At 31.4% G+C, this 22,228-nt stretch overlaps 2 protein-coding genes across 3 annotated transcripts; one reads left to right on the top strand and one right to left on the bottom strand.

The window, feature by feature from the left end:
* Positions 1–3,873: 3,873 nt before the first annotated feature.
* Positions 3,874–8,354, bottom strand: LOC143079163 (tomoregulin-2-like). Of its 2 annotated transcripts, none has more exons than XM_076254390.1 (4): positions 8,284–8,354; positions 7,067–7,187; positions 5,271–5,561; positions 3,874–3,986 (listed from the first exon to the last, which is right to left on the bottom strand). In XM_076254390.1, exons 1-4 carry the CDS (start codon positions 8,330–8,332, stop codon positions 3,893–3,895), a joined length of 555 nt encoding a protein of 184 aa, XP_076110505.1. In that variant the 5' UTR covers positions 8,333–8,354; the 3' UTR covers positions 3,874–3,892. The 2 variants fall into 2 exon arrangements, with proteins under 2 accessions (XP_076110505.1, XP_076110506.1); XM_076254391.1 differs by having other exon boundaries at positions 3,884–3,986; positions 5,299–5,561.
* A 6,636-nt stretch (positions 8,355–14,990) lies between these two features.
* On the top strand, positions 14,991–21,207 carry LOC143079162 (uncharacterized). The gene is made up of 4 exons (XM_076254389.1): positions 14,991–15,113; positions 18,079–18,223; positions 18,676–19,560; positions 20,378–21,207. The coding sequence occupies exons 1-4, from the start codon at positions 15,086–15,088 to the stop codon at positions 20,460–20,462; spliced, it is 1,143 nt and encodes a 380-aa protein (XP_076110504.1). The 5' UTR covers positions 14,991–15,085; the 3' UTR covers positions 20,463–21,207.
* The last annotated feature ends 1,021 nt before the right edge of the window (positions 21,208–22,228 follow it).

The raw sequence follows: 22,228 nt of genomic DNA, 5'->3' as shown, positions 1-22,228 counted from the left end.
TGATCTATGATCTATAAAACAATTTCTAAAGATTACCGTTTTTTCTTTTACAATACTTTAAACGACAACTGAAAATCTTAATCATAAGAATTTTTTGATGGTTCAACAACTAGATTAAAGACTGTCAGATCTTTTTAACATGCTTTTGAAAACACAAACTTTAATTGATACTGTATTATATAGTTCTGAAAAATAGAAATAAAGTGCCTTTTGTTGATTTTTGTGAGCTTCTACTGAACATTTTTTCCACATAATTAAACTACTTTAAGCAGGTTTACTCCTGACAAAACCAGTGTAGCTTCATAACAAGATTTTTTCGAAAGGCAGATACCTCGTCAGTTCTTGTATAATGGCTCTTCATTCCTCATATTTGTCTATAAAAAATCTTTTGTTTTGAGGGATTACAAATATTTGTTAATAACTTTTGTAAACTAGTAAACAACTGGATTGATGTAACAACTCATCAATGATACCAGGCATTTTTATCCAAGTCTTGCTTTTTTCTAGTTCGTGCGATTTCCAGGCTCAGTTTTTACATCGTGATTACCGTGAGAGCATTCCGATGTATTGTTGCGAGAGATATTTCCAATACGTAACGTGTTTGACTGGAAACCGGTCTATAATCTATTAATACACGGACATCATCGAGTGCAAAGTAACAATTCTTATCGCTTGTTATAAATTCATTTTTTCAATGAATAATCATAAAACATTTTATTTAGAACAACAATTGATTATATAAAAATGTTTTGAGTATATATATGTAAAAAAAATTATTAATATCTATGCACACACACATAAAAATTGTGTTAAAAGAGGGACGAAAGATACCAAAGGGACAGTCAAACTCATAAATCTAAAACAAACTGACAACGCCATGGCTAAAAATGAAAAAGACAAACAGAAAAACAACAGTACATATGACACAACATAGAAAACTATAGAATAAACAACACGAACCCCACCAAAAACTAGGGGTGATCTCAGGTGCTCCGGAAGGGTAAGCAGATCCTGCTCCACATGTGGCACCCGTCGTATTGCTTATGTGATTACAAATCCGGTAAATAGTCTAATTCGGTAGGTCACATGAAAGGGAAGGGGATTGAAGTTACGACGTAAGGAACATATCCGATATCATTTGTGAAACGGTTATTCCATAACGGTCAACCAACTCGTGATGGCGTCCGTAAAATTTATGAAGGGATGATTTCAACTTCACCATTTGGAACTCTTGGTTTAATAGCTTCCTTGTGAGCAGTAACCCTCTATCAAGAAAATCATGATAGGAAATGCAAGCACGGGAATATCGTATCAATTGGGAGATATATACCCCGTATGCTGGTGCTGCTGGAATGTTGCTACTTAGAAATGGAAAGTTCACAATTGGAAAGCTGAAATCATCTCTTTTGTCGTAAAGTTTTGTTTTCAACCGACCCTCATTGTCAATTTCTAGATGTAAGTTAAGATATGAAGCCGACTTAACTGTATCTGTAGTATCCTTTATCTCCAATTCGATGGAATAGATGCGTTCCACATAGTCACCAAATTTTGAATTGTTTAGTGAAAGAACGTCATCTATATAGCGGAAAGTAGAGTTAAAGGATATTGCTAACTTCTTATCTTTCTTCCTAAGAAGTTCCTGCATGAAGTCAGCCTCATAATAATAAAGAAACAAGTTGGTAAGTAGAGGGGCACAGTTTGTTCCCATTGGGATGCCGACATTCTGTTGAAAAATACGTCCTCCGAACGTTACAAATATGTTGTCAATCAAGAAATCAAGCATCTTGATAATATCGGTTTCAGAGAATTTTTTGTTTGAATCAGAGTGATTCTTTACAAAGTATGATTTATCCTTCCCTAAGACAAGATACTTGTATCTACGTTGGCCATTCTTTTTTATGAAGCAAAGTAATACCAACTTTTTCAATTTGTCTTTTAGTTTGGAATGTGGAATACTTGTGTAAAGAGTAGAAAAGTCAAATGTTTTAATACTGTTACAAGATGAAAGAAAGTTAGATTGTATGCATGTTAACGCATGTTGAAGAATATCACAAGAACTTTTGCAATCTCTCATGCAGAGTTATCGGTCCTTACTCTCCCTCAAGGACTAATAACTCTGCATGGGAGATTGAATGCTTTGCGGGAAAATATTAGTGCTTACTCAAATCCAATCTATTAGAAGAATACAATTATCACAGGAGGTTGTCCACTATGCACTTACACTGCACTAATATTAATATGGTAGAATATAATGATATACAAATAGATAAAAATTAAATGTATACAAGTAACTCTCATATACAATTACTCAAACCGGAGTATACTGATTTGTATCACTATTATATAATAGCGGTGAGATTGAATTCCTTGTATGTTTTTTATATCTGTACATTCACATCACTTTTAGGTACAGAGATGGGTTTTTACCTGAGACAAGTGCTTGTGACCATCCACAAGAACTTGCAGTCCTCCGATGTTCAGTACTTAAGTACTTTGGTTGTGGGTTATCATGTTTTGTCTTCATAATCGATTTAAACTTCGGAAAACGACTGTTGTCAATATTTAGGACGTCCTAATAGGAAATGAAAACCATCAGATATGATAGCAATTGTATCATACATTATCCATATACATTTCCTATAATAGAGGGCAAAAGATACCAAAGAAACAGCCAAACTGATAAATCGAAAATACCTTTGCTTAAAATGAGAAAGACAAATAATAGTACACAAGAAACAATATAGAAAACAAAAGACTGAGAAACACGAACCCCACCAAAATCTGGGGTGATACCAGGTGCTCCGGAAGGGTAAGCAGATTCTGCTCCACATGTGGCACCGTCGTGTTGCTCATGTTATAACAGACCCGGTAAATAGTCTAATTCGGTATGTCACATTCATGAAAAGGGAAAAGGGAAGGGGATTGTAGTTACGACATAGAAACATATCCGATATCATCTGTGAAACGGTTATTCCATAACGGTCAACCAACTCATGATGGCGTTAGGAGTTTCACTCACATAGAAATAAAAAGTTCAATAGAGCAACATTAAGGTAATCCCGTACCGTGATCTTCATAATCAATTTCAAGATAAATGTCAAGACATTAAGAAGACATAACTGTATATGTGATATCCTTCATCATATGAAAAAATAACTTCTTTTTATGAAAAGACAAACAAATATCACTATCAATGAAACAAATCTAACAAAAAAATAGTTAAAATAGTGGACATTCGAAATTTTCTTGAAAATTTGGATTTAAAATTTCCTTGAGATATTCTTTTGTTGAAAACAACAACGGTTTCTCTGAAAGTTTAAATTTATGCTATCAAATAAACTTATCATAGATGCCACGATTAAATTGTGTCTGTCAGTCGCCCGTTGTGTTTACAAAAGACTCATCAGTGACGCTCAAATAGAAAGACACGGACGAAGTATGAAGTTGAAAAAGTTCATGTAGGTAATTTTATCAGAATACAAAAAAGACCAATGTTTTTGAAAATTAGTCCAATGGCTGTTATGTACAGTTTCCGTAGTGTGTGTGTGTGTGTGAGTTTTTTTTTTTTTTTTTTTTTTTTTTATTGCTAATGGCTACCGAAAAAGTGTGGTTGATATGTCTCGTAAACGCAGGATTTTCTAGTACACAAGTTTCTGGATTGTGTGTTCGTTATTGTACATTTCATGTGTCAGTGTAGGTTTCCTTCACTGTTCAGTCATTTAAAAAAATATAGATCTTAACCATCGATATCAAATTTAAAAAAAACTTTCTACGATTTTGAGAAATCTTTAATTATTTCAAACAAAATAAAACAACTTAGAACAAAACAAATACAAATATTATGCAATTATGTTCACGATACAACTTGTTTTTGTACTTTCTTTTTTTGAGATTATTTCCCTCTACTAGAAATCTTTCCTTTACACTGATCTAATGGTTGTTTTGATAAAGAGTCTTCAAGACACTTGGCTTTCGCAAAACAACAGCTGAAAATATAATAGTTTAAAGTTGAAGCATCATTAATAAACAGTTATCATTTTTGCATTGTTTAATGATGTATGTTTTTAATTCAGAATATGCAGTATACTTTCTATTACGAAAAGTTAAAGTATTTTTTGTCAACTAAAATGATAATGTTGTGCGCTCTCTGTAGAGTCGTTTGAAAATATATCCTTATTGGATATTTGTTTGGTTAATAAATTCTTATATTCATCAAGTATCAATTACTGTTTTGTTTTACTTAGTGTAGAGGTCATGTCGACGGTTAATAAGACGGCGTCTAGACGTTACGTTTTAGTAGGTTTCAGAAAATGTTAATCTGTTTCTAAATAATAAGGATGTTCTTATCCCAAGCAGAAACCCCTAGCTGTATTGGGCACAACTTTTTTTTAACTTTTGGTCCTCAGTGCTGTTCAACTTTGTACTTGTTTTGGCTTTCAAACTTTTTTGTATCTGGGCGTCACTAGTTAGTCTTCTGTGGATGAAACGCACATCTGGCGTATTAAATTTTAAACTAGGTGCCTTTTGTTAGCTATTATTCATGTGTTTCTTTGTCCAATATGTTCTCCTATTTATTTGTATTGTAGTATTGTAATGTTATGTTGTCATTTTAATGTTATATTAAATATTGCCATTAAAGCGGGAGGTTTGGCATGCCACAAAACCAGGTTCAACCCACCATTTGTTTTTTAATGTCCTGTACCACGTCAGGAATATGTCCATTGTATAATTATAGTTCGTTACTGTGTGTGTTACATGTTAACGCTGTGTTTCTGTTGTGTCGTTTGTTTCCTCTTGTAGAATTATTGAGTGTGAATTCGCATTGCTATAAGACGTGTCACGGTACTTTTCTATCTCAAATTCATGTATTTAGTTTTGATGTTATATTTGTTATTCTCATCGGATTTTGTCTAATGCTTAGTTCGTTTCTGTGTGTGTTATATTTTAATGTTGTGTCGTTGTTCTCCTTTTATATTTAATGCGTTTCCCTCAGTCTAGTTTGTAACCCGTTTTTTTTCCTTCGATTTATGAGTTTCGAACAGCGGTATACTACTGTTGCCTTTATTTACAATACACATTGAAGTGTTTAGGAATGAGAATTTTAGAATCCGATAAACTTCAGTAAAAATAAAGTGTATCCTTATCAACGATAAGGCATTTCAGAAAATCTTTTGATGAAACATTAAGCACTTTCCACCATTTTCAAAAAGTAAAATAGAGCATGCCCTGAGTATAGATAATAACACAAAAATAGTCTACTTGGAGCATACTTATTTAAATAAAATATTCCATCTGTACCACAATACGGATCCAGTTCGTCAGGACATGCTATAGTTCCCGCTGAAACTCCGGTACAAAATAGCTGTTGAATGGGATCTTGATCCGCAGACGGGGCTTTAGTTGTTGTCACGGTGTTCTTGGTTGTCGTTTGATGATTTGATGTATTGATGGTAGGGGACCCAGATAATTCTACTGCAGTAGTTTTTGTGTCGTCTAAACAAGGCCCTACGTTTTGAATATCTAATCCAGTATAATTACATTTTGCCTGTGCGTAATAACAGCTGAAAACAAAAAACATTATTTAAAATATCACTTACAGAAAGACTACAATAATGACAAAGTTTTTAAGAGGGCCGTACTCTACCAAAAAAGAACTAGAAACACAAGTCTTATTCAAGCAGAAAATGGAATTTCAATTCTGTAGGATAATAAAATCATCGGAATCATTAACCGGTTAATCGAAATTGATAGGTAGTCAAACAGCTAGGTTGGTCCCCTCCGTAAAACATTCAGTATGCCTTCGGAATATACAAATACGCATGACACATGTATTAGTAGTTAAAGTGTATAGAAGTAATCCAGTCAATCTAGAATAAATTTGACCAAAACCTAATTGTAACAAAAGATTTTTAAGTTTTAATCTTTAGCATTATACCCCAAATATACACAGAAGAAAGTCCAACAAAATATAACTTGAGGAAGACTAAAAATCACGATTTTAAAATTCCTATGGAGATATGCAATGAAATGGGAGATAACTCTTCAAAAAAGGCAGACATATCAATAGAAATTGATACAAAATTATGACTTTACGGCTTCTACTCAGCAAAAGGTATTGATTTTTGATATTGTAGTCGTCTTTATACTGGTATAACTAACAGCTCGAAAGGTGTTTTCATATCTTTGATCATGCTACAACTTGATGTCGTAATTAATTAGTTGAACATTTATTAAATTTTCTAACATGTCGAGGTAAAGAATCTCAAATTGAATAAAAAAAATTGAGCATAAGGATTCCGTTGACTCGATATATATGTTTTTGAAATTAAAACTCCAAATTTATAATATCTACAGTGAACATGCAATAAATAAAAATCGATTGTGAGAACCATAAAAAGCAAAGCTTCATGCGAAGCTAAACTACATTTCTGTTCTGGTTTTCTGTTGCAGCCTTACACATTATTCTATTTAAGGAATAACAGTATTGTAGTTGAAAGAGTTGCCACCGTCAATTGGTGATTTGACGATCGCAAATGAAGTTTTACTGGCGACGCGAAAATTCATGAAGGATTTTTGCACAAAAGCGTCATGACTAAACATGACGTCTTGCAAATGAAAACTTACGAACTGAAGGTAATTGCTTTAATTCTACGATTAAATATTGGATAAAATCACGTTAAGACGGCGTTTTTATGTAGGTGTTGTTTTATTTTCGATAATATTGTAGTAATCGAACATTTGGTGATCCATGTATTCAAAATGCCGGATACATCCTTAGTTACGACTGGTCAACTGTGGATTTGACGGTTACTTTTAACCAATGAAAAAAAATGTTACATAAAAATTGCATCAAAATAAAGGATGTTCTCTTGTCATGTCTTGGGATTTTTGTCAGATTTTCGGAATCTTCTGGTTTTATCCATTTGAATGCCTTAAATATTTTGATCACTGACCCCCATTTTTCCTTTTATAAATCTTTTACATGTATATTTTTTAGCAATCTGTAAAAGTCTTACAAACTCTTATATTTATTAGTTTTTTTCCTTAAACTGTGGATAAAACTTACAAATTGTGATATGAGATTCCATTTGTTCCACAAACTTCCTCAGCTTCATTTGCAGCATACTGCGTATGACAGTCCAAAGTGATGACTTGAGAACAGAGGTCAGATGCTTTAACACATTCAACTGAAGAAACAAAATATTATTCAAAGTAAGAATATTTATATATAGTGGTTTTCTAGAATTATAAATATTTCTTGTTTTTTGTTGACATAATTTTCTAATTTATTTTTATAAAAAAAATCGTCACTTATTATGTCTTTATATTTCCTCAAACATTGCTATTGTGAAAGTAGATTAGTTATTTTTAATCATTTGTACAACAAATATATTTTTTTATATTTTATTCTTCATGTTTTCTCAATATGAAAATGTATTAACTAAAATCTTCCCCTTTGTTCTAACCAAAAATGAATACAGTAATTCAATGAAAGAAAACAAATGACGGGAGCTTTTATAAACTTGCCGACATCAAATACGCAAAACGTGGATATCGAATGATAAATTAGTTCAAATTCTGATATTTGTTTCAAATCTTTTTTTCTGTGTTATATCATAAATCCATACCACTCTTATTTGATAGCGCATTACATATCTTTGGTGTTGATATATACATATTGCATATTTCAAATGTTATCAAACATCTCATCATTTTAAATGTTTTATATGCCTTGATATTTCTTCCATTTGTTCTAACTCGTTTATTAACACTCAAACGACACTCATAACAAGTCGTTTGTATATCGAAAGTAGCAACTCACATGCGAATAACACATTATAGATACCAGGAGTCGGTTTCACAAAAATACTTAGGACAAAGATTGATACGTAGTATTCTGAATTGTTCATAATTTAGGATCAATCTTAGTCGTAAGTTCTTTTTTTGTGAAACTGACTCCAGGCTCTATAACTATTTTGAACTGACACTGAAACAATATAAGTTTTAGTTCACATCTATCTATTGTGTAACGGGTTCAATATCGAACTTATATAAAACTTCTAAAGTATTCGTAAAAAAATGTATCTGGTATTCCATTGATACATAATGTTATTAAAATGCATATTACTGTCATTTATATTTCATATTAATTATTTAAATTAATATTTTGCATTAAAAAAAATACAGACACACATAAAATTATGAATGTATTTTACCGACTGTAAATCTTTAATGCTTAATAAACAAAACTTATTTAAATACCAAAAATATATAAAGACTTACGAGTAATGTAGAGTAGTATCACTCGGATCATTTCCATATAACCATCCATTCATAAAACAACTTGATAAGAGACACCTAGTGGTCACAATTCAGGTCATATTTACATTTCTTTACATAATATTAGCTTAAACTATTAAGATAGCTTGTGTTTTAGTTGGTCAACGATTTTGTTTCACCTGAACAACTATAGGCTCAAAAAACGTATTTAACTTTATGAAATGACGTAAGCTAATTTCTAATGTTTTTTTGTGAATTTCGTAGGTCAATATCAACTTCTGGGATGATACTATTAAAATGTCTAAATCATATACTAATATTCATTAAAAATTAAAAACAAATCTGAGTTGTATTTATAACTAGTATATATTCTTTTATTCTGAAATATCTGGTCATTGCTAACTTTATGATTTCTTTTTGTTATATTTTGTATTAATGAACTCTTATTTATAAATAAAGGCAACAGTAGTATACCGCTGTTCGAAATTTATCGATTTAGAAAAAATAAATTAATTTAAAAAATAAAAAAATAACTAAAACTGAGGGAAACACCTCAAAGATAAGAGGAGAACAACGACACAACAGAAACACTTAAATGCAACATACACAGAAACGAACTGTAAGATAAAAATATCATTTTCCTGACTTGGTACAGGACATTTGAAGAAAGAATGGTGGGTTAAACCTGGTTTTGTGGCCAGCCAAACCTCCCACTCTAATAACAATTTTAAATATAACACTAAAATGACAACAGTACATGACAGGACTATAATATAAATAAATGGAAGAACATACAGGACAGAGAAACACACAAATAAATAATACAATTGAACATTACGACAAGCTAATAGTTATTAAAGGTACCAAGTTTATAATTGGATAGGTCAGACGCATGTTTCGTCTACATAAGACTCAGCAGTGATGCTCAGGTCAAAACAGCAAAGAAAGCCAAACAAAGATCAAGAGCATTGATGACTCAAAATTCCAAAATGTTGTGCCAAATACGGCTAAGGTTATCTGCCTGGAATACGAAAATCCTTAGTATCCATATTTTTGAAAAAAGTAAATTTATAAAAATGACCATGTAACATCGAAGTGGCGACTAACTACAGAATAAAACGAAAACGTAAAACAACCTAGATCCGCACATAAAAACAGAACAGCCGAACAACGCATTGTATGTCAGCCGAATAGATCGACGCACAAAAGTAGCGTCACAGGTAAATTTCTAAAATTTTCCAAAAATTAGGTTAGAATTCAAGATTAGGTTTCTAATATTTATATTACATGTATATAATAATAATTAAAATTACAATACTAATTAATACAAAATTGTGTTATTAATTTTATAATTAATTGTATTATCTAACTATGTCGGAACTTCTTCTAAATCATACTGAAAAACAAATACATAGTGTAAGTTTAGTTGACCCAAACTAAAAACTTATAAATGAACTCGGTGATAAATTATCTTTACCCTCACACACGAATAGAACAGAATAAAAGTAAGAATTACAACTGCAAACGATAAGACATTTGACAATAACAAATATAACATAAAACCTAGATACATGAATTTTGGATAGCAAAATACCGTGACACGTCTTATAGCAATGCGAATTCACACACAGCAAAACAGTCACAATATGGAATAGGTCACGTTCGGTACTTAAAAGATCAGACGACGTAATGGCAAACCATAATCAAAGACGTGGTAAAAATGTCCTTAGTTAGTTTGGACAAAAACACATCATATGGATCAACCCATTTGTGATGGTCTCCATAACATTTACGGAGTGTCATTTTTAATCTTCCTTTCTCGTACCTTCGATGGAGCAGTTTCTGCGTAAGGAGCAACTCCTGTATATGAACTCCGCATAGTGTGACATGCACGTGGATAACGTATTAACACCATAAGAAGGGGCAGAGGGTATGATACTTATAAGAAATGGGAAATTGATAATTGGGAGGTTGAAATCTTCCCGTTTGTCATAGATTTTAGTGTGAAGTCGTCCATCTATGTCAATAGTGAAGAGTACTTTATTTAAATGGTGTAATAAATTTGATTGTTTTGAGAGAGAAAAAGAATAACTTTATTCGATTGATACTTTTAAGAATGTGACTTGCTGTAATTCTTCTTTTTTCTATTTTATCCGAAAATAGAGGTGTAATATGTTCGATTTTGCTATATGTTCTAACCTTAAATGCTAGAATAAGATACAAAATGATTTGAATGGTTACTAAACATAAAAAAACAAAGTTATTGTAGTTTTGAGCAATCTTTAATTATTGATAAGTATTGGTTAAAAAAAAATCCACAAATCCAGGTTCAAACCACCATTTTTTCTTAAAATGTTCTGAACCAAGCCAGAGAAATGGCACTTGTTATCTTACACATCGTTTCTGTGTGTGTTGCATTGTCGTTTAGTTTTTTTGTTGCACTTTAATGTTTCTGTTGTTTTGTTGTTTCCCTCTTATATTTGATGTGTTTCCCTCAGTTTTAGTTCGTAATCCGATTTTTATTTATCTCAATTGATTTATGACTTCGAACAGCGGTATACTACTGTTGCCTTTACTTACACACTTTACCTAGTAAGGCACTACGCCTGCATAACTTCAACTAACTCAATTGAATCTGTAAAACGGAAAACGAAAACGGTAGTAAAAAAGGTAGAAAAACCTATATTTTATCAAAGACCCCACTGTGAACTTTATTCAGCTGAATTTGGCGATTTATCTTTGATGCGACGAGAAAATACGTTTTCGAAGGCTTTGATTGATATTGTAAAATATTCTATATGCACTGAGTTTGACAGAAGCCGATATTTCCTTACATTTATGCTTCATTTTAAAGGATCACCTGACTTTACATATATTTGAGGTTTTGATACTTCTACTGATCTAATTATTCAAACCTTGTCAAAGTTATTTTCACAATTTGTTTTTGTATAATATTTTAACATCAATATCTCAAATAAAGGCAACAGTAGTATACCGCTATTCAATAGTCATAAACTATTAAGCGAAAACAAATCCAGGTAACAAATCAAAACGAGGGTACACATCCAAAACACTAAACTGAAACAAAAACAAACGCCAACATGATCTGTAAATAAACCAGAACTTGACTCGGAATTGAATGTCGGTTAATGCATGAATATCATGAGATGTGTATCCTCTCAACGTCCTGGTCTCGCTCCTGTTATAGTTTATACGATTTCCTGAGGTTGAAAAATATGTTTGTTTTTCCTGGATTTGTATCTTATAGTTCTATAAATACAATTTGACCAGCTGTAAGCTATGGTTTCCTCTAGTAATTTAAATTTTAAAACCTTTTTATTTCAGGAAATAGTTTCATTGCATTAGAAAGGAAGACGAAATATTTTTCAATGATTATTTCAATTTCCGAGGCGTTAAAGATAAAACGTGGCAATCGTATTAACTTACAGATTAAAAACATTATCGCAAATCTGTTGTGTTTTTATCGTTTTCAACAAATTATGACAAATTACTTTATTTGTTGAAGAATTTCCGTTAGTTTTAATTCTCTCCGTTTGACGTCATCAGAAACAGAAATTAGCCGATTTTTATCTCATATTGGATTGTTATATTATAATTAACTTTATTAGAATGGAATAAAATATCATGTCAAGTTGTAACCCATTTTCTTGCTTTGTTTGAGTAAAGACAAGATATTGAAATTATGTTACATAAACATATAAAACAACAAAACACTAAATCATTCATCCATAGTTAAAAAATAACAATGACAGGTGGAAGTAACTCTGCTTTTCATACTTTGTATTATCAGCTAAGTTTTCACAAACCTCCATATCATATGAAAACCCGGATGTTAATCACTAGTTCGATCATCATTATGTCTTAGCATAGCTGTATGTAGCCACAACGATTAAGACGACTTTCGAATTCGAATTTTTCTATAAATTCCCTTTGTCAGAATGATTATACTCCTTAGGTCAAACGTTATAACGAATTGGTAAAACACAATTGTAAATCGGTATGTATACGTATTAGTTTTTATGTTTATCATGAAAATGGAGCTTTTGTTCGGTATTTTTATTATTTTACTTTTTTGGCTGAGATGTTGCACTTAGAAACCGATGAATATATTTACATTTGCATCATCGCGATTCCTAAGCAACTTGAAAGTTGTTTTTTAAAGGATAAATGTTTCTTCTAGCTAATATTTGTTATATATTCATCATTTAATACACTGTTATGACTTTTACACAACTTAAATACATCATAAGGTTAGATGAGACTTCAGAGTACACATATTTTATTATATTCATATTGATGTACAATTGATAGTCACTGCGACTTTTGGATAACATATTAATTTGTTTTGGAAGTTGAACTCTTTCCAGATCCAAAGTCAAGTCTGTTGACAAGGATTTTTTAATGCGGTGTAAAAAGTGAACGATGTTTTTTTTTAAATGCATTTACATGAATAAAATAATTTATACACGTATATCATATATATTGAAATACTTTAAACGTATAAAATAAAAGAAAATAATTTTTATAGAAGATGCTGTTTCGATTTTTGTAATATGCTTACCCATTACAAATAAACTTGTCATAGATACCAGGACTAAAATTTTACACTTACGCCAGACGCGCGTTTCGCCTACAAAAGACTCAGCAGTGACGCCCGAATAAAAAAGTGTTTAAAAGTCCAAATAAAGTACGAAGTTGGAGAGCATTGACGACCAAAAATTCCTAAAAGTTTTGCCAAATACAGCTAAGGTCATCTATTTCGGAGGTAGACAAGTCTTAGTATTTCAAAAATTCAAAGTTTTAACAGTTAATTTATAATAATGAACATATCAATGATAACTCAAGTCAACACAGAAGTGCTGACTACTGGGCTGGTGATACCCTCGGGGAAGTAAATCTCCACCAGCAGTGGCATCGACCCAGGGGTTGTATATTAACTCATCATAGATACCAGCACTAAAATTTTACACTTACCATTACGCCAAACGCACGTGTCGTCTAAAAAGATATCTCACTTGAATAATTTATTTAGGTTTGCTAATTTGTAATTTTATCATTAAGCCTGAACATATGAAAATAATTGAATGTGAAGCTAGATGATATATATTTTTCATTTTTGAAAACAAACTAGTCTACCTGAACAATTCAAAAGAGATTAGTCGACCTTCTCCTCGCGATACCATTTTTTAAAGTTGTGTAATTGAAGTCATCTGGTTGTCCATTATATGGACGCCATCACGGCTTGGTTAACCGTAATAGAATACTAATTTCGAGGATGACGACGGATATATTCAAATAGTCGTTACCATAATTACGTCATCTGTTCCTTAAGATTGACAAACTGAATAAGACTTATCACAGGTTTGTACTTACATGAGAAACTCGTTATTTAAACAATAATTAAAACTATGGTTAGCCGGTCACCAAAGTTTGAGTTTCGATAAATATTAAGACATCAACGTTTATGATAAGCAAGAAACGTGGATAAGTTCTCTGATTTCCTCCTAAGTTTATTTACGTTTTTCAATTTTATGACATGTGGTCTAGGGATTGTACATATAAACCAAGTCAGTCATCCTTGACTAAAACAATTTCCCAATTGTCTGCTTTTAATTGTATGTTTTGTTTCGTAGGGATTGTACATGTGTACCAAGTCAGACATCCTTGACTAAAACAATTTCCTAATTGTCTGCTTTTAATTGTATGTTTTGTTTCGTAGGGATTGTACATATGTACCAAGTCAGACATCCTTGACTAAAACAATTTCCTAATTAGCCGTTTCAGAATCTAAAGAATCATGGGTAATTTCATTGTTCGTACCCCAAAATGAAAATAACGTCACGTCATTGGTTAAATTTTCATTGTTTGTGACATTTTTAACCAATCAGGACGTTTTGGTGTACACTTTTGAAAATATTCCCAGGATGCATTAGATTCTGAAACGGCGAATTGTCTGGTTTTGTTTCATAGGGATTGTACATATGTACCAAGTCAGACATCCTTGACTAAAACAATTTCCTAATTGTCTGCTTTTAATTGTATGTTTTGTTTCGTAGGAGTCTGGTGCTTGTAAACATTTAGACTGTTTTATCAAAACACCGGTACTGTATTGTATTGCATTATATAGTATTGTTTTGTATTGTACTGTTGCACAATCTTTGGCTTTCTGTGTTGTGTTTTATATCCCTCTTGTATATTTCGCCTCTCTTTGTTACTTTTAGTAATTCCTAGTACCACTTTTATGTTTTTCAAGGTCGTATTTCATTCGTTTTTTTTAATTGTTTTGATTCGTTTTCTAAAGTGACTCTATCTACGCCAGTGTCTAATGTATAGGAAGGTCACTTTGTAAGGCAGCAATGAACGTGCTTTGCTTTTACGTCATATGTTATAACGTATTGTCTGCACCTGCAATAGAACAAGGCATATTTCGTGAATTTAATAAATGCTGCGTTTAAAAACAGTTTGTTCGTTTGATTAAAATTTCACCTTTTCAAGGACCTTGATTACAACTTGACGTCATTATTACAATGTAATAACTAAAACAAATCTGTCATGTTTACATAAGTCCAATGCTATCAGGATTGTGGTCAGTCGAACCAAATCAAATTCAAGCTAATTTTGTAACATACTTTGGAACGACTAGGTCGGTAGGTTGTAAATTATCATAGTCCAACCTACATATGCCAGTCCTAAATCTTATAATCGATACTTGTTACCAATACATTTCATAAATAAAGTACACGTTGTTTAGTTCATACAGACAAAATTTTAGTTCGTATCTATAATGGCTCATCTTTGCAAATTTGTATACGGTAAGTTTCTTTAACTGATATTTATTGCATTTGTAGATTTTAGATGCATTTTACTTAACGATGTTTATTTTGCATAAATATATTTATTCATCATTATTATCATATTTTTTTTCAATTCAATATGTTCAATATATGTTATACTTCTAAAGAGTATATGCATAAGAAATATTTTTATTTTGAAAATATATTCCTATGCAGAGAACCGCTTATAATTACACCAAGGTAATTTTCGTAGATTCTTCCAGTATTTACTCAAATTCCCAGTGTGGCAACCTATGGCACTTAAGGCTTTATCAACATAACTGGCGTATTTATAAATATAATGATGATAAATTCATCAATATCCAAAGACATCTCATACCATATTTTTGTAGAATCAAAATGTTATTCACCGATAAATTTGGCTTTTGAAACCAGTTTTTTTACAGGAGTTTTGTCTGGGTGTCACTGAAAAACTATGGTAAATTTGATAGGAACATCTTCCTTTTAAAACAAGGCCACCGACAATTTTTTAAAAGGGTTCCTTTTCCCCAGTGTAAACTAACTTATGTCTGAAAGACAACTGAAAGCTTTACTTCCCATAGACATTTGGTATTTGTTAAGAAAATCCTTCATGTACATGTTTGGATAAATACTTCAAATTTGCCCACACTTATACAATCAAAATGTAGTCTTGTTAATCTAGTTATTATTTTGTAGAAATCAGTTTTTATACTATTCGGATTGCAAAGCACATAAAATAGGCTATATGTGAATTCATAATTTTAAGATTATATTGCCATTTTTCTTGCTTAACAAAGTTGTGGTTCTTCCAATATAATCCAACCACAATAACATTGTTTTCAGAACTTGGCGTAAATTTGTTGTCAAAAGGACGATACACTCATATCCTAGGAAGCGCTTAGCCTATTTACGCGTCCGATCTCATTCTTTTAGAGTTCATGTGATACCGTAATACATTTCTTGCGTTGATTTGTATTTTCTTTGTGGATGCATGAGAGTTTAGCATCGGTACACTGGTATTGCAAATCTGTTAAAATACGAATGTCATATAATTTTCATTTAATGCTTTTAGATTTGTAAGGCATTTTGCTTCTCTTTCTGTTTTACCTAAACTTACTGGTATTATAGCAATCGAATAAACGAACTACCTTAAATATGTTGTAATAGCATTCTGTTTTCTTTTTGTGTTTCTGTGATAGCGTTACGTAAAACAAAAAACAAGTATTTATCAGGAAGTTCTGTCGAATTTTCCAATAAGTTGTTTAACTTTTTAAACATCCTCTGTAAAATATAGACTTTTACCTTCGTTGATCCTGATGCTTGTTTTCTATTTATACAATTTGAGAAATACATTGGATTATTTTATTTGTTCGAAAATTTCTTTTACAAAGAAATTTTACTTTTCATATTGAGTTTATTTTCTTTTTCTATCTCTCCTGCTTTTTAGTAAGTCCTTTAAATGTAAAAAGATGTATGGTACTAAAACAACTGCATATTTTTGGCAAATACTTTAAAAGTTGATAAAAATTTGAAAAATAAGAAAAAAACGAACGTATATATGTAGCAATAATACGTAATACTATTTACAAGTCAACTATCATTGTTGATCATTGTTACTTAAAAGGGAGTGATATCATTGAGAACGATAGAGAGCTCTCCAAACTAAGTTTATGATACAATTTGTCAACATAATAATCTAAAGCTAAACACTTAAGATACTCAAGTTGCGATATATCATTTTGATTAATGGTTAACTTGAAAAGATGGTACTTTTCTGAACAGTTGAGCTGGTGTTAAAGTTTATTTATTACATTATGAATTATATACTTATTGTTCCTTGCATTTCTAAAATATTTAAATGCGTTTTGTTATTTGAAATAAGAAAATATGATGTTCAAGAAGACAAAACCAGTTATAACTTGTTTGTACATAGTGGTCTTGATTTTATTCCTACGCACGGTATAGAAAAAAAGGGAACGTGTATTATCTAACAAGAATACTTGTACAAAAAAACATAATATATCGATATTGTACACCAAAGGAATTGTTCAACTGCTTTCAAATTATGAAGTACTGTATTGGAACGTTATACTTGTGGATGTTAATTGTGGATTTTACTATCGCAAATTGAATGTTGTAAATACTCTTAGGTCATTCGGAAAGCGAATATGCACAAATTTTAATCTAAAGACAAAGTTGATTAACGTTTGAATTCAACTCGTTAAATTTGGTGTTTAACATATATGTTTTGAAAGTTTTAGATACTAACAAAAATATGAAGAAAAGTATAACATCCAATAAAAAACTCTATTCATAATTTCAAGATATCAGTACAAATAGAGATGATGATTTAATAAGTACAAAAGGAGATGGAGATATGTGTCAATGAAACAACAACATAACAAGACAAAAATATTCTAGTACCTAGTTTGATCTTAGAATTAATCAGGTCTCTACCCAAACTTTCAAACTATAGATAACAAGTCTACATTAAATCAGAGTGCAATTAAATTTAGAATAATGAATATATTTTGTATCAATCAAATATATTCATCGAAAATTAGAGCCCATGTAAACATTCAATAGCTTAGCAAGTGTCTTATGTTATTTACTATCTTCTCAAATTTGATATAATTAAACAATATTAACCGGGCCAAAGTGTGATATGGTTTAACGAAAAAGGGTCAATAAGCCAAGGACATTTTAGATGGATGTTTTTACACCTATATAATATTGATTTCTAATGACCAATATCAGGAAACGATGTCCTTTCCTGACCTTCAAATATTGTACAATATCATCGTATAAATCTTTGTTTCAATTTTTTTTTTATAAAATAATGTGAGAGAGGTGAGCACTAAATCACATTCTTTGCATGAGAATGCAACTTCAGAAATGTTATGCAATATAATGTTACTTTAGTATGACATATATAACAGTTACAATATGATTATATTTACAGGTTTTATACTGGTACATGTCGTAGCTTCTGGTCAGTCTCAGGAAGAGTTGTGTGCAACAGTAACTAAAATTAACTGTAACATACAATATTCAGCTGAGCCAAACGAGATTGTCTGTGGAAATGATGAAAAAACTTACTCAAACAGGTTTGTTTCATGTCTTTTTTTTTTATATAATTTTAATTCATTGGAAAATGTTGATAGAACAAACGCATGACAGTGATTTAGTTATGAATGGTATACTTTGATATTCAACACATAAGAGGATAACAAATTTCACTTTCATGAAAATAAGGAGTAACAGAACTTTAGTTTTTAGAGTTGCCGTCGTCAATTGGCGATTTGACCGTTGCAAGTGAAGTTTTACTGGCGACGCATAGCAATTATGAGGGATGTGCTCCAAAATAATAAAAACTCCTCAGATGGGTTACACATTTCGTTCCCGGTGGGATATCTAGACCAGTAGTTAGCATTGCAATTCTGACATGGGTTTTTTCTTTGGAACATCGGTATATTATTCTTGTCTTTTATTTAGGGGTTTTACATCGATAATTTACTGTTGCCTTTTTTTTAAAGTGCCATAAACTTTGTTTTTTTAGGTGTCTTTACGCGCAGGCTAAATGCCACAATAATGTTCTTGAGATTAAATGCAAAGGTCATTGTTCACAATGTATGATTGGTTTCAAAGCAAATAAAAAACCGAGCAGCGTATCAACAAATACACCAGGAAGACTTATGTACAGAAAAACTACTGAAAGGAGCATAGATGGTGTCACATCGAGAAGAAATGCATATAATCTTAAAGGTAGGAAGCTCCAAGAGTCAACAAACAGCCCACTTACAGTCGAAAATTCAACTACAATGGGTGCGGACGAAAGACTTAATTTTCGTACAGATAACAATATTACTAGGACAAGGAAACATTTACCTGGACACCATGTTGCTGAATCAACAGAAAATACAAATAGTAGCCAGGAAGTTCAGGGAGCAATAGAAAAACCCCTGTGTGAGAATAGTTTGTGTAATTTTACTAGAAACATTACAGAGTCCACTGAATCTTCCATCCATTCCATCATTAAGACCACACCAAAAATCCCAAGCATTGAAACAATCATGACCACCTTAGATATGATAGTATCGACAACAACTGAAAAAGTCAACGTACCAAAGTCAACACAAGATGAAAAAAATAAAGATTTCCATACAATGGGTTCATCTACAACAACTCAAACTACCAAAAACATTACGTCAATAAATTTAAAGACAACACAATCTGTGTTAATTAGTCTGTTGAAGACATCATCGGAACGATCGACTCAATCACGAGTATCAACTATCAGTTCACAAGTAACTCAACAGATTACAGATATGCAGTTCCCAACTGAAATAGACTTCGTGTTATTCTGCACAGATGTTGATTCTAAAGTATGCCCGAAGACGTTGGATCCTCTCTGTGGTACAGACAATCAATTTTATTTAAATCTGTAAGTAAACACAACACATATTTAGCTTTATAAAAACGAGAAGAAAGATATGAAAGGATTATTCATACCCATAAGTCGAAAACAAACTGACAATCACATGGCAAGAAAAGAAATTGATAACCAAAAAAACAATAAACCATATTTCAAAACACAACATATAAAACTAAATACTGAGTAATGATAGCTTGTCAGAAAAGGTTATAGATATAAAGTGATAGGCTATAGTTCACATGCCGAATTTTAATATTGTAAAAACGTTTAAAACAATCCTAGAGTATTTTAACATGATCAAAAAACTATTAAGTATAACTTATAGCGAAATACATAATAGAAATGAGGAACACGTCAGCAAATACACAAAACAAAGCATAGACAAAACTAAAGATTGAGCATAATTTACTCTTTAAAACAATTTGGAAATAACTAATGGAACTAATTTTCGTTATAAAAATTGTAAATTTTGATATACATGTAGTAGTACCCGTGAATATTGATTTCAAATTTGGAGAAAACGTTACATCATAATATGTTTTAAGATATTTGCCTAAACAGACTAAGCTGATCATACAAGTACAAGCTATTAAAAAAAAGGAATATTAAGCTTCTCAATTATCAAAATTGGTGTTTGTCAAACTGCTATATAACCAGTGTATTTTTTCTGACAAAACGGTTGGTTCAAAATTTTTGAAATTTTTATATTTTTTTAAAGGGTCAAAGTAAACACTTTGACAAAATTTTATGAAAATTAAACTAGCCAAACTAATTTTAGTGAAAATGTTTGGTATGACCTTAATTGTTTGTTTTTTTATCTTTACAGTTGCACATTTAACAAATCCAAATGTAAAGACAAAACATTGATGCTGCGAGATGATTTGAGTTCTTGTCGGCAGATTAAACAATAATTAAAGGAATTTCCTTATCCACCGTGACGTGTTCCTAGACACTGTGTAATACATGCGTATTGTTGATCTTGCCAAATTGTCATTTCTGGAACAGCATAATATTTATTGTTATTGAGATTATCACTGTTACGTTTGAACTATTTTAAATTGTTGCTCATATACAGTTCAAAAAATTTAACTCAAATATAATACATACATGTACATGCTTTGCAACATAAATTGTTCACCTTAAAGAAAATATAATGATGCAAGGTTGGATAGACATGTCATAACTTATCTGAACGAAAATGATGAAGACTTTTTAAAATTCATTTGAAACATATTTTACTATTTCATTAGATATTTTTACTAATGTATTTATGTGTGTTATGCAGATAAAGTTATTCATTTTCTCATTCAAATTGCATATCATGTTTCTAGTCAAATGTTAACTGACAAGTTATCTTCCTCGTTATATGTAATTGTACCCTCGACCCTGCGAAAGTTTCCATTTGCTTTATTCAATCGACAACATCCAAATATTTGAATTACTAATTCGAACTGACATGTAAAAAAATAGTATGGCCACATCATAATGGAAATAACGCTCTGTTAGACTACTCTGGTTAAGAAGTGGTAATCGAACAGTAACATAGATCGCAATATTAATATAATTCATAACGATATTTTGAAAAACCGCAACTTTTTTAAAATTGTGTTACTTGAGCGTTAGTGAATGTTTTAAGCAGACAAATTAGGCAATAGTTTTTTTTTCACAGATACACTATGTTAAACTTACAAAATAAATGTTTTATTTTACCTGGTTGTTTCGTTTACTTCACGAATATCAAAATATACAAACTGTCGTTTCAAGAGAAGGCGTGAATCAGATGTGGATATTTAAAAATTTCAAAGATATTTTAGAGTACGTACAATCGAAGACTCTTTAATCTTGCAATACTAGTAGTATAAAAACATTTTGACTGTTTTTAACTTTACACAAGTATTCCCTACTCATAACTAAAAGACAAATGGAAAGATTTGATTTGCCTCATATCTCGACTTTCATCTAGAAATTGACAATGACGGTCGTTGGAAAAACATTACGATGATTTCAGCTTCCCAACTTTTCATTTCCATGTAGCAATATTCCAGCAGTGCCTGCATATGGAGTATATATCTCTTAAAAGATGGAGGAAAGATACCAGAGGAACAGTTAAAACTCATAAATCGAAAATAAACTGACAACGCCATGGCTTAAAATGTAATAAAACAAATATACAGATAATAGTACACAAGAAACAACACAGAAAACTAAAGACTTAGTAACACGAACCCCCAAAAAAACTGGGGGTGATCTCAGGTGCTCCGGTGTCAATTAATACGATATTGCCGGATTTGAATTTCCTAGTAGAGGGTTGCTGCTCACAAGAAAACTATAAAACCAAAAGCGCTTTGTTTCTTTTACGGACACCATCACGATTTGGTTGGTCGTTATAGAATATCCGTTTCACAGATAAAAGCGGATATGTTCGTAATTTCAGAACTACAATCCCGTCCACTTTTCTTGAATGTAACCTACCGAATTTGACTTGTTACATGTGCTCCATGTAGAGCAGAATATACTTAGCCTTCGGGAGCAACTGAGATCAACCCAAGTTTTTGGTTAGGTTCTTGTTGCTTAGTCTTAGTTTCTTTGTTGCATTTTGTGTACTGTTGTTTGTCTGTTTGTCTTTTCTTTTTTAGCCATGACGTTGTCGTTTTTATTAACGATTAATGTGTTTGTT

Source organism: Mytilus galloprovincialis, chromosome 6 (assembly GCF_965363235.1).
Source record: "Mytilus galloprovincialis chromosome 6, xbMytGall1.hap1.1, whole genome shotgun sequence".
In the NCBI taxonomy this organism is placed as follows: Eukaryota; Metazoa; Mollusca; class Bivalvia; order Mytilida; family Mytilidae; genus Mytilus; species Mytilus galloprovincialis.
This window is presented reverse-complemented; position numbering and strand designations above follow the sequence as displayed.

Bases quoted from the DNA above. Each gene is read 5' to 3' on its own strand.
- LOC143079163 (XM_076254390.1), bottom strand. From the start codon at position 8,332: ATGGATGGTTATATGGAAATGATCCGAGTGATACTACTCTACATTACT. The intron at 5,562-7,066 runs GTAAGTTTTATC...TTTTGTTTTCAG, and splicing joins GGAATCTCATATCACAATTT to CTGTTATTACGCACAGGCAA. The intron at 3,987-5,270 runs GTATGCTCCAAG...TTATATTTTCAG, and splicing joins GGAATATTTTATTTAAATAA to CTGTTGTTTTGCGAAAGCCA.
- LOC143079162 (XM_076254389.1), top strand. From the start codon at position 15,086: ATGGCTCATCTTTGCAAATTTGTATACG. The intron at 15,114-18,078 runs GTAAGTTTCTTT...TTATATTTACAG, and splicing joins TCTTTGCAAATTTGTATACG to GTTTTATACTGGTACATGTC. The intron at 18,224-18,675 runs GTTTGTTTCATG...TTGTTTTTTTAG, and splicing joins GAAAAAACTTACTCAAACAG to GTGTCTTTACGCGCAGGCTA.